At 41.1% G+C, this 10,685-nt stretch overlaps 3 protein-coding genes across 6 annotated transcripts; 1 reads left to right on the top strand and 2 right to left on the bottom strand.

The window, feature by feature from the left end:
- Nucleotides 1-1,398: 1,398 nt before the first annotated feature.
- Nucleotides 1,399-4,331, bottom strand: LOC112278932 (uncharacterized). The gene is made up of 7 exons (XM_024512858.3): nt 3,323-4,331; nt 3,056-3,176; nt 2,777-2,862; nt 2,457-2,504; nt 2,088-2,225; nt 1,871-1,953; nt 1,399-1,690 (listed from the first exon to the last, which is right to left on the bottom strand). The coding sequence occupies exons 1-7, from the start codon at nt 3,719-3,721 to the stop codon at nt 1,549-1,551; spliced, it is 1,017 nt and encodes a 338-aa protein (XP_024368626.1). The 5' UTR covers nt 3,722-4,331; the 3' UTR covers nt 1,399-1,548.
- A 257-nt stretch (nt 4,332-4,588) lies between these two features.
- On the bottom strand, nt 4,589-6,627 carry LOC112278934 (uncharacterized). Of its 3 annotated transcripts, none has more exons than XR_012219409.2 (4): nt 6,172-6,627; nt 5,763-5,956; nt 5,220-5,289; nt 4,589-4,864 (listed from the first exon to the last, which is right to left on the bottom strand). XR_012219409.2 is itself a non-coding variant. In XM_073540247.2 (4 exons), the coding sequence occupies exons 1-3, from the start codon at nt 6,422-6,424 to the stop codon at nt 5,244-5,246; spliced, it is 372 nt and encodes a 123-aa protein (XP_073396348.1). In that variant the 5' UTR covers nt 6,425-6,627; the 3' UTR covers nt 4,589-4,864; nt 5,220-5,243. The 3 variants fall into 3 exon arrangements, 1 of the variants encoding a protein (XP_073396348.1); XM_073540247.2 differs by having other exon boundaries at nt 5,884-5,956; XR_016500541.1 differs by having other exon boundaries at nt 5,220-5,894.
- A 301-nt stretch (nt 6,628-6,928) lies between these two features.
- Nucleotides 6,929-9,450, top strand: LOC112278933 (uncharacterized). Of its 2 annotated transcripts, XM_024512859.3 has the most exons (6): nt 6,933-7,407; nt 7,768-7,967; nt 8,201-8,341; nt 8,516-8,596; nt 8,848-8,972; nt 9,221-9,450. In XM_024512859.3, exons 1-6 carry the CDS (start codon nt 7,185-7,187, stop codon nt 9,258-9,260), a joined length of 810 nt encoding a protein of 269 aa, XP_024368627.1. In that variant the 5' UTR covers nt 6,933-7,184; the 3' UTR covers nt 9,261-9,450. The 2 variants fall into 2 exon arrangements, with proteins under 2 accessions (XP_073396347.1, XP_024368627.1); XM_073540246.2 differs by lacking the exon at nt 8,516-8,596 and having other exon boundaries at nt 6,929-7,407.
- The last annotated feature ends 1,235 nt before the right edge of the window (nt 9,451-10,685 follow it).

The following is a 10,685-nucleotide window of genomic DNA, read 5'->3' as shown; positions in this document are numbered from 1 at the left end:
CTTGGGATGGACTCTGTGAAGAAACCAAATAATAAGTATAAAAAAAGTATTGAATTTCTTAAAGATGTGAATTCTTACATAAATGTGTGAATTGTATCTTTCACTTAGAGTTTTAGCATCCTTGAGGTTGCTAATAAGTTAAGAAAAAATTACATTGTACAAGCAAGATTCAAAAGAATAATAACATTGTAATTTTATGACACTATTGTTTTTACTCTGATGACAACATTTGGAATGAGGTCTCAAACATTTTGTTATTAAATTTTAGATCCTTTTTCCGTTATGAAAAATTTCACACTAATAAATTAAAAAACGATAAGATTATTAATTATGATTTTTTAAAATTCAAAATATATAAAAAAGTAAAATTTACATTAATTAAATAGTTTAGTACGGCTGTAGTAATTTAGTTTACGTACAAACTAAATTACTACAGCATTCATAAATAATCTATAATAAAAAAAACGAAGAAAGAAAACTGTTGAGAAATGTTAGTTTGTTTTATGATGATTTTTCTTTGTATTGATTATATATATTTTTTAATATTTATAATGGTGATATTTAAATTAGTAAAATTGAAATATATAGTTAATTTCTTCCGATGGAATATTTAAAGTTTGTGATTATGTTTGCTTTATTAAAAAAAAATCAAATTGAAAGAAAGAATATGACTTACATCCACAATCTTCTTATATATAATACATGTTAAAGATAGAGAAACTTTCTTTTTTGAGTAAAATACACGTGTTTGTTCAGAAAGAAGATTATTTAATTATAAAAAATGCTATGCTTATCATATTACTTGATTACGATTCTAAATGTATATTTTTTTTATCCTCTGTAAATGAATAATAAAATAAATATTTCTCTCTCTCTATTTACATATATACATACACCTTTCAAACTTAATCTATAATCAACAACAGCCATAAGTTACGTAAACCTTTTACAATAAACAAACATGACATATTCAACAATGTTTTAAAATCTTCAACAATTGCATGTTTTAAGATATACCAATTGTTGTGAAAAACTAAAGTTGTTACAGAATTAATCGATGTGTGTGTGTGTGTGTGTGTTTTTTGAAAGGTTATTTTTAAAATCTTTATATTTGCTACAAATTAAACTACCTTTTAAAATCAACTAATCACCTAAACCACTTTTATAAATCATAACTACAGAAATGTTAATAACATATCTTCAGCTATTTCCACTGGTGCCATTTTGAATACAACCACATCTTCATCGAACACTGCCTCCTCAACGCAGTTCAACTTTAAAACCATGGTTTCTATGGGAAGAATTTGATGTCGATTTCACAATGGATGTTAAATAGCGTCAAATTTGTTGAAGTGTTCTACAAGCTGTCAAACAGATGGGTGCACAAAAACAGAGAGATTTTTCGTTGGACGGTCTTTCATTTATCATCATCAAATGGTTGGAAACCATTGTCAAAGTCACAGTTTCTTCAACATCACTTATAAACTACTATCAATTAAAATATATCCAGGATGTAAATTCTTCACCAGTGTGTCAGAGCCTTGATCTCTATCTCAGAAGAGTGTTGGAGCCCTTGAGAGGAGCAAACGAACGACGGTGAATGTCACAGGGTCCATGATTCAACAGAGCTCCTATGTGGGCTGCAGTTCCATAGCCCTTGTGAGCCTTGAATCCATACACTGGCCACCTCCTGTAACCACAACCCAACTCAACCAACCCAGCCTCCGCAGTGTGGACATTGTTTGTACATAAAAAAGGGAAACAAAAAGGCTCCTTGTAATACAGTAGCATAATGATGCAGAGAAACCAATGTTACAGAAACAGCATTTAATGAATTCAGAGGAAGATAAATGGCAGTTTTGAGGTTTACCTGTCATAATCCACCATCATACGGTCACGGGTGACTTTCGCCAAGATAGAGGCTGCTGCAATGACATGGCACTCCGCATCTCCCTGCATACATCAAAGTGATGAACAGAACGCAGACAGTTTCAGACATCTGACACGCCTGTAATGTGCTTGGTTCGGAGTTGGAAGAGGTTTCATGGCAAGATAAATCAATGTAGTTGCCAGAGCAGGACATGCACCTTAATAACAAACTGAGCTTCCTCTTTTGAAAGTTCGTCTGGAATTCTATTGCCATCAATAAGAATGTAATCTGGAGCTTCTCCACCTCTTTCTTTTCTGAGCTTCTTAACACATGTAGACATTGCAAGTAAAGTTGCCTGCAACAGACGTTCAAGATGATCAATCAAATCACCTCTTGCTCACGCTTCAACAACCTGCAATTGAATTCTGACTCATAAACAAAACTTCCCTTGAGATCTGTGGGTACTAGTAGTGGCTCTTCGTTTGAATCTTACGCGAGTATTTCTCACTCAAAACTTTCATAACCTGAAGGATCAAACCTCACGGATAAAACACATGAGAAACATTCATTGAAGAAATCAAAGAACCTGTAAAATATTGATTTCGTCAATTTTAGCTGCATCCACCACATGAATCTGCACATTTCGCCATTAGAGGCTCAGAAAGTTCAACCGAGAGTTCATGCCAATATCAAACGCTGATGTTGACAAATCAAGAAGACGAACTTGAATCATTCAACAGAACAAATCGATGATTAAAGAAAATACTTAGGAGCTCTACACGCAAAGTATCATCTAGTATGCATTCTTCCTTAGCTCTGTTTTATACAAGGGAGTTAGTACAAAATGCAACCACTGTTTAGTACACAGTAGGTGGCACTGGAGTTCTAAGAGGAAAAAATACATACAGCATAAGCAACTCCAGGAGTGGCTACAATTTGGGCATACAGTTCTTCCCGTTGGGCCTCAGTTAGCTTCTTACTATCGTCCACACCTGCACAGCTACAATCGACACACTTGGCCTGCTACCCTAAACCAGCTGCACCACAGTTCTCTCGACATCCACAAGTGATGAACAGTGAAAGTCTCTTTCCATTGTGCAACACCGTTTAGCCTTACATAAGGTTCTTCTTGACATGGACCACTTGCTCGGCAAGACCATTGTGATACACAAAAACAGATCTTGCCTGGAATTGTGGCCGAGGCAGGAATAATGCACGCTGCGGCTACCACAGGCCCAGCTAGTGGACCGCGCCCTGCTTCATCCACTCCAGCAACGTTACGAAATCCTAGCTCCCAAAGCTTCATCTGGTATTTGTACGCATTAACCATCTAGGGTTCAGGGTTGAAGGTCGCACGACGAAGTTACTTTGTAGCTATAGCTTAGTGGACAACAATCCCAATCATACTGCACCTCGAAAATTATGATGAGCAAGGTAAGCGAAAGACCAAACCTCTAAATCTCTGCTGGGGAACTTCTTCAGGGATTTTGTTCTTCGCAATGTCTTGACCTCTTTCGCTCGGAAATCCTTTGCCTCAGAAATAGATTCCACTTTCACATTCTTAGTCGTACATTGAATCTTGCAACTTTCGTCCTCTTTCTCCGCAGCATTCTCCCTACTTTTCTTCACTTGAGGCTTGGTGGTTCGGGCAATTTTTGACCTACGTATAGCTCCAGATTGTACTTCCGGAGTTTTTTGGGAGGTAGAATCCCCAACGCTGGAGTGATCAGGATTTTCAGTTGCCGCTGCGGCTACCAACCTGGCTGATCGCCGCACGGCCACTGTACCAGCTCTTGGGACCATTGTAGGAATCGCCCGCTTGGGCATCTGATAAAAACTGGTTCGAAGCATAAACTACTTTTCAAAATCTCAGCGATTTTAAAAGAAACATGATCACCTAAGTTTGGAAACGTGGAAAAGCACACAATGTATCAGACGAGAAGAGGAGTGAACTTTCCTCACAATGGGGGCACAAGTTGCCTGAACTCTCTGAGCCGCTACAAGAACCCACACTCCTGCTCTAACAATCTCCCTTTACAAATAGACCTAGAGCACAGTTTTGTGAAATTTAAGGAACGGAAAGAGTTCCCATGTCTTCATATTACTCACATTTAAAAACTTGCAAAGCTCATGCAAAAATATCGCGCTAGACATACATTCTAACCCTGAAAATCAAAAGGCGGAACCCCGTCATTGATTTGCGAGTGACCCAGCGAGGTTCACTAATACTCATCCCTCTCAACTAATTCTTACTTCCGCAACACCTTCCAGGCTAGCTCGTGTCATGGTTAAAATGCGTCATGGGTTACTATTCTCGACGTCTGAGAGAATGGGCTACTGTGCAAGAGGATTTCGAAGCATGTTCACGACGAGACTATTGACGATAAGTAGATTTATTGTATAATCGAGGTGTCTGCTGTCTGATGTACATCGTGACTAAGTACTTCACGTTCATTGAAGGCTTTAAGCCGCAACCATAATTGAAGATTTTATGCAACACAGTTATCTTTGACTATAGGCCAGATCTTCGCTAGGGCTGGCGTTTCAGTAGGGGGCGGCAGACGACGGTTTAGGAGCGGTGAAAAACAATCCATGGATTTGAGAAAAAAAGTTGACTTGTGTGATCACCAGTGGAAACTCGTTACACAGGACCAGAGAGTCGAAAAGTTTCACTCACGTATTCACTTGGACCACTTTTTCCTCGACTAAACGGACGGCTTGGCAAATAGAGCTTGTGATTTTATGAACTCGATATTTAAAATTACAAAATGATCATGAAGTGGAGCTAGAAATGATCAGAAGTATGCATATTCATACTAACCACGTCCTTCTAACATCTCCATACCTATCTCATTGTTATCACTTCTACTCAGCATCAACACTCCATGTACATGATGATGGAAAAATCTCATGCATTCGAACCAATTAGTGAAACTGACTCTGTCGCTAAACATTTGATAGTTCACTTGGGGAAGCAGCTTCCAGATGGTAAGCCTGCAATGCCACCGCAAGCCTTAACGTCAGTTGTTAGTGGGACACAAAAATTAGCAGTTGCCGGTTAAGTTGAACAAAGCAAAGAGAAATTCATAGACATTACCACGTTAGGTCATGAAAACACAGTGTCTTATAGTATGTCTGGAGAATAAAACATAAACCTGTTATGACAATCTACACTTCTATATCGCTTCACAATGCATTTTTTCCCATTAACGCAATGAACAAAGTAGGAAGGATCTCGTAGAAATCGTCCAGCAAATAGGTTGAGGTGTATGAAGCAGCTGGAAAAGTTGAGATCAATTCCTGTAACTTCAAGATCTACTCCGGCGAGAGGCTGATTACAGTGAAATACCTGTCCAGCAGATGTAGAGCATTGTCAGCCGCAGCACCTTGTAGTCTTCAGATGCGCACGCAACTGGAATCTGCAAACTATTACTGATCCTCAGCGTTTTATTCTTTGCTTGAAATACTGACCCAGTAGTGTACATTCAAACGATCCAGGACAAATAGCAGCGAAGCTTTCTGCTAAAAAAAAGCCTTATTTTCAAAATCGATTGGCTTTCCTAGAACGATTGCCCCCTTCGTCTGATCACATAACGGAATAGTAGGCAGTACAGTGACAGGCCATTCGTCACAGCCAATCTGCCCCCCTAACAACGAAGTTTAAAGCGACAGAGATCACCTCCATGACATCAATGTATTTTGCCTACAATCCTGATAAGCCACCAACTAACTCTACTTGATGAAATGACATGAACGTGAACTGCAGAAGTTGATTTACGCGCCAGCTTCGAGGAAGGACTTTTCTTATTTTATTTTATTATTATTGATAACCAGCAGGAACATGCATACGAGTTAGTTGAAATTGTTCCAGGATTCTTATGAGTGCAACGACCTGATGGAAGCATGCGGAGGAAGCTGCAGAGACACACGATGAGAGGGCCAAAGGTGGATGGATGCCTCATCTGTCCAGACGAGAATCGCAATCTGTAGTCACTGTCTGCTAAATGACGCACCTGCGCGAGTTCTGTTCCAAGAAGATTAAAGCATTTTCTTCATACCTCCACCAAGTCATCACGATTACAATCCCTGCAATAGTCTCCAGGTCCTCACGGCCATCCACATTTAAATCCTCAAAACTGATTGCAATGCAGGTAATCAATGAATTGGTTGATGAAGCATCCGCTTCATGGGTCCCTAACGAAGGCATATTTTTGCTTTGAAAAAGTAGGAGGCAGCAACCGCAAAAGATATGCACAAGACCGTAGCAACTCTACCGAGAATGAGCTTGATCTCTCACTCACATGAAGTCTCCTCTTGAATGCCCACCACGGTCATACTCAACAAGGCCATGAGCAATAATGGGCTTGCAAAATAGCCCCCTGCTCCGAACAGCACATCCAGTCTTAACTTGCACACTGGTACACAGAGAAACCAACATCGAAATAACAATCGCCACGCCAAGAGTACATTCGCATGACTCCTCGGTGACCACCGTATCGTCACAGGGATCGGCGAGATTGGATAGCCTGTTCTAGGAACTGCAACCCAGGTCATGCACAAACACGATTTCGGCTGCTGGATGCAGCTTCTTCTCTTCCTTAGCAATTGCGACACGAGTCAATGTGTACACCATCGCAGCTGTTGCATTTTCCAATTGGCCCATAAACGCCGTCGAGCGCAGCTCCACAATCCTCGACCATAATTAACAAATCATAAAATTCCGCTGCTTTCTAAAAGGAACTGACCCATACAGCTAAATAGTAAGATATCAAAAACTTCCCGGACGACGATCTTCATTCGGACACGTAACATAGCTGCACATTTAATATAGAACCCGATCACCGCCGGTGCCCTAAACCTCTGAACGATGCACTGGCCATGCCACGCCCCAGAAGCCAAAACATCATCCCCTGATGCGGACATGGCGAGAGACCGACTGGTTTACAAGCTGCAAGACGAATCCACGTGAATTGTCCAAGTCCTCCCGGAATCTCTTCACTGGCAACGTGTCTTTTGGGACTTGAAGCACACATGACTGTATTTAGCATTTAGCATTTCTATGTTCGTCGTCTCTGTCAGATCTACAATACAATAGGTGGCATTTTGTAAGGACACGAGATGGTTTGCAAAGTTTCCATGAGTTTGACCTAATTGCAACAGACTATTGTACCAAGGCATCGAGGCAGAGCGCAAAATTGGAGGCTCATTGGCAGACGACCTTCGTCACATACCAACCCATTCTGCATTTAGGGTGATGTGAGCTCCCAACAAACTCTCCAGGAAAGTTCAGTTACTGAAAATCTGTGATTCTGACATGGGTCTTGTCAGCAAGAGAAAGAGGTTGCACCGAAACCCGGTAGAATGGGCGGAGAAGCAATACGCGAGGGGAAAGTTTGTGATGAGTGCGATTGCATTGTTGTGGTTCATGAACCTAGTTTACTATGACGTGAACAAGATTAAAATTGCTGCTGAGCTTGTTCGCATTGTGGGCCTTGGCTGCCTCGTTCACAAGATTGGCACGGAGGAGAGTTGTGGTGGTGAGCATCACACTCGCGATTACTAACAATTTATAATCGCAACAATAAATTGACTGCTACACATCAGAGAAGACAATCAAAGGTTTTGTGATTTGCTACGAGGCAAAAGTTCGCTGTCCAAGAGTGTCAGGATTCCTTGTGATGCATGCAATTACCACAGTGCTGAATTTTTTTGTTGAAATTTCGAGTTATGCATTCCTTAAATCAACTGAATCATAATCTTGCCTACATCAGAAGCTGATATAGGCTTCTCTGAAATTAACACAGATTTTAGGTTTTATTTATTTTAAACTCTTGTAATAAAATTTGGCCACAACTTTCATGCAACGTGGCTGTTAAGCATTGAAATCGTCGATGCAGGTTTGTCCTTCAAGTCACAAATGATCACTGCAATGTCTCTCTTCGCACGGCTCTACTGTAGCTCGGTGATGCAGCAAGATGTTTACGTGTTCATGGATTTCATGACACTTGTTGTCACCTTGTGGGTGCTCTGCAAGCTGCAATTCAGACTGAGGTCGACTTACTCCAAAGATCTTGATCAGTTCCCTTTACTGTACTTGGTAATGCAAATGCTAACCCACAAATTTACATCCAATAACTTTATTTGCCTCCAACAGAGGAACACTTTGTATAGATACGAACAAATAACTTGAACTTTGTTGACATTTTCGAATTCGATATTTTGATCAGGCATTTTTTTTCTGTTCAACAATCCTGGATGGGATGGATCCTACTGTAAGATGTATTAGGTGGTAGTAAAGCTTGACTTTAAGTTTTTTCTCGAGGATTGCAGCTGGGTCCTTGTGTGTTGCTGTCAATAATATCGTATCCAAAGACCGGGTATCCTGTTCTCCACAGAATGTTGTGGGCTTTCGGTGTTTACTTGGAGACAGTACAGATCATACCTCAACTGAATCTGATGCAGTCAATTAGGGTAAATTTTCCAACCCTAAAAACTTCCAATCCTTAGTAAAATTTCTTCCTACTGTGCAGCATTTCAAGTAAGAATGTCCTAGTGATATGGTCTGATCTTGCAATTTCATTTAGAGTTCACCGAGATAAAAACTTGATGAATCAATTTACGATCTGATTAACGAAACGTTCGCAGGTGATCGAACCTCACACGGCTCATTACGTATTTGCATTGGGAGTGTCTAACCTCTTGAATTGCATCCACTTCGTCATCCGGGTTCAACACCTCTTCCTATAATTTCAGCACAATTTCTTCATCTTTTCCTTGTAACGATTCTTCTTTGTTTGAAGGATTTAAAAAATGAGTAAACTGCATTGTCATAAATACCGTGAGTCTGCAATATCTGGGAGCTGTTACAACTGACATTAATTCGAAACTACTCTTGAATAGTAAATTTCTGAAGGAAATCTTTGTTGGCTGTGGGGTCATGAATGATTAGCTTGGATTTGGTGTGGCAAAATAACCAGATGGTGGAGGGAAACAAGCACCTGTTCAAAATAATTGGGCCTGGTACGTGGGCGGGTGTAACACTTGTTTCCAAGCTGCTATCGTTTCTGATGCTGGGAGATTTCAGTTTCTACTACATCAAAAGGTAACTCGTGTACTACAGTTCCACCCTGTAAGTCTGCAAGCATCTAGAGATCTCAAAGCGGCATTCATTTTTTTAAAAGTTTAAAAAGTTAACGCTAAGATTTACACGATTCTAGAAGAGATATCGGGAAAAGATAATAGCCACTCAATGAAGTTTCTTTAAGTGTCATCCTGACACTTGTCTGCAGAGGCGGCAACTTCTCTGGAGCCTCTTTCTGAGTGGTTCCTGTGTGGTTGATTTCTGTGCAGCTTGATTGATGGTCAGCGGCTAGTGCGGTTGCCTGTTTAAGAACGTAGTTGCAAATGAGAATCTTGCAAAATCTGGTCAATGCTTCTGAGAACACAGAAGTTGAAATGGAAAAAATAGGAGCTACTGTGCCTTAAAACCGAACTAATGGAGATCAAAATATGATCACGACTTAAAAACATCTCATTAAATGTCTATATTAGATTTTATAAATTTGGGACTTTAAAATCAATCCTGTGAGGTCATGCGATTATCCAGATAAGTAAGTTTGATTGCATGTCTGTTTGGTTTCTTTTTTCAAGCTGCTTTATCGAGAAGTTAGGCCCAAGCTTTACCTGAATCCTCATCACCGGGTTATCACACAAGACAAGATTAGTATGTGGGACACACAAGCCCATGCAAGCTACTATTTTAAGAACTGGAAGTGTCCTAAAATCAGCTTCCGTGCCTAAAAGCTCGTTCAAATCCCTACACACTAACACACCTAGAAATACAATAAAACACAAAATAACAAACTCAGGCGTGTCAAGGCGTCTAAATGTTGCCCAGAGTGTTCTCATAGAGACTCAAAGAACCTCTTCCAAGTGCCATCGCGCCCTTGACACGCCTGAGCCAAGCCTTAAACCCCCTTTTCTACTTCTTCCTCCTTCTGCTTGCTATTGATTTTATTCTTGTGGTCACCCTTACGTTGCTGATGTGTACCCTAACAAGAGCAACAAAGGCTATTGTCAAAGCCAAATGTGGGTTTGGTGGTGGTGTAAGTCACAAGTGATCCACACGGCTGGGTCCAAGGCTTTTGTAGCAGCCTGACAGACGTTGCACCCAATGGAGGTGCGAGAGAATGCTTAGTACTAAGCCCAAAGTCCCAGCACCGCCAAAAACTCCTTTTGCTTCGCTTACGTGGTCCCCATGTTCCCAGAGAGAGATATTTCCCTTTGTTCCGTGACACAAATGCGATTTTTTTGTTCATCGTGGCATCTGACTGCCCAACTGCAAAAGCAGCTTTGTCTGGTGGATGTCACTAACAATAGCAATTAGCCCATAATGAATGCAGAATCCTTGTCACTTTCCTTCATGCGACGATTCACGTTCATTCCCACGATGACGACGGAAGAATTTCGTGCGGGTTCCGTCCACGAAGCAGAATGTGAGCATCCAACCTGAACGGCAGCGTGGCCATGAAATCGAGTTCTCACTCAAAGCTGCCAATTCCAATTAGAGTGGCCCCACACGGGCTCCGCCCACAATATAACAAAACTAACTTGGTGCCCGAATATGGCAGAAAATTGATGGACGGAGACCGTTACCCACATAGGCTGATGACCTGGAGCATGCCACGTCACATGATGCCGTGGCGGTCTTGGGGTTGGACGTGGACGTGGGCAACGGTGTCGACGCCCGGTCAGCATCAGAGCGGAGAGGTGGCGACGAGGAGTGATGCCAGCACAGCAGTCTAGGGCTCGGTCA

Source organism: Physcomitrium patens, chromosome 2, assembly GCF_059467195.1.
Source record: "Physcomitrium patens ecotype Gransden chromosome 2, ASM5946719v1, whole genome shotgun sequence".
Lineage (NCBI taxonomy): Eukaryota > Viridiplantae > Streptophyta > Bryopsida > Funariales > Funariaceae > Physcomitrium > Physcomitrium patens.
The sequence above is the reverse complement of the archived record's forward strand: the minus strand, read 5'-3'. Positions and strand labels throughout refer to the sequence as shown.

What these genes read in the sequence shown, in the direction of transcription:
- LOC112278933 (XM_024512859.3), top strand. Translation starts at nt 7,185, where the DNA reads ATGGGTCTTGTCAGCAAGAGAAAGAGGTTGCACCGAAACCCGGTAGAA. An exon ending in CACGGAGGAGAGTTGTGGTG is followed by an intron (nt 7,408 to 7,767) that starts GTGAGCATCACA and finishes TCGTCGATGCAG; the next exon opens with GTTTGTCCTTCAAGTCACAA. An exon ending in GCATCCACTTCGTCATCCGG is followed by an intron (nt 8,597 to 8,847) that starts GTTCAACACCTC and finishes CAAAATAACCAG; the next exon opens with ATGGTGGAGGGAAACAAGCA.
- LOC112278932 (XM_024512858.3), bottom strand. Translation starts at nt 3,721, where the DNA reads ATGCTTCGAACCAGTTTTTATCAGATGCCCAAGCGGGCGATTCCTACA. An exon ending in CTCCTGGAGTTGCTTATGCT is followed by an intron (nt 2,505 to 2,776) that starts GTATGTATTTTT and finishes CGAAATGTGCAG; the next exon opens with ATTCATGTGGTGGATGCAGC. An exon ending in ACGAAATCAATATTTTACAG is followed by an intron (nt 2,226 to 2,456) that starts GTTCTTTGATTT and finishes CGTCTGTTGCAG; the next exon opens with GCAACTTTACTTGCAATGTC.
- LOC112278934 (XM_073540247.2), bottom strand. Translation starts at nt 6,424, where the DNA reads ATGACCTGGGTTGCAGTTCCTAGAACAGGCTATCCAATCTCGCCGATC. An exon ending in CATTCAAGAGGAGACTTCAT is followed by an intron (nt 5,957 to 6,171) that starts GTGAGTGAGAGA and finishes AGACTATTGCAG; the next exon opens with GGATTGTAATCGTGATGACT. An exon ending in TTGGAACAGAACTCGCGCAG is followed by an intron (nt 5,290 to 5,883) that starts GTGCGTCATTTA and finishes AATAGTTTGCAG; the next exon opens with ATTCCAGTTGCGTGCGCATC.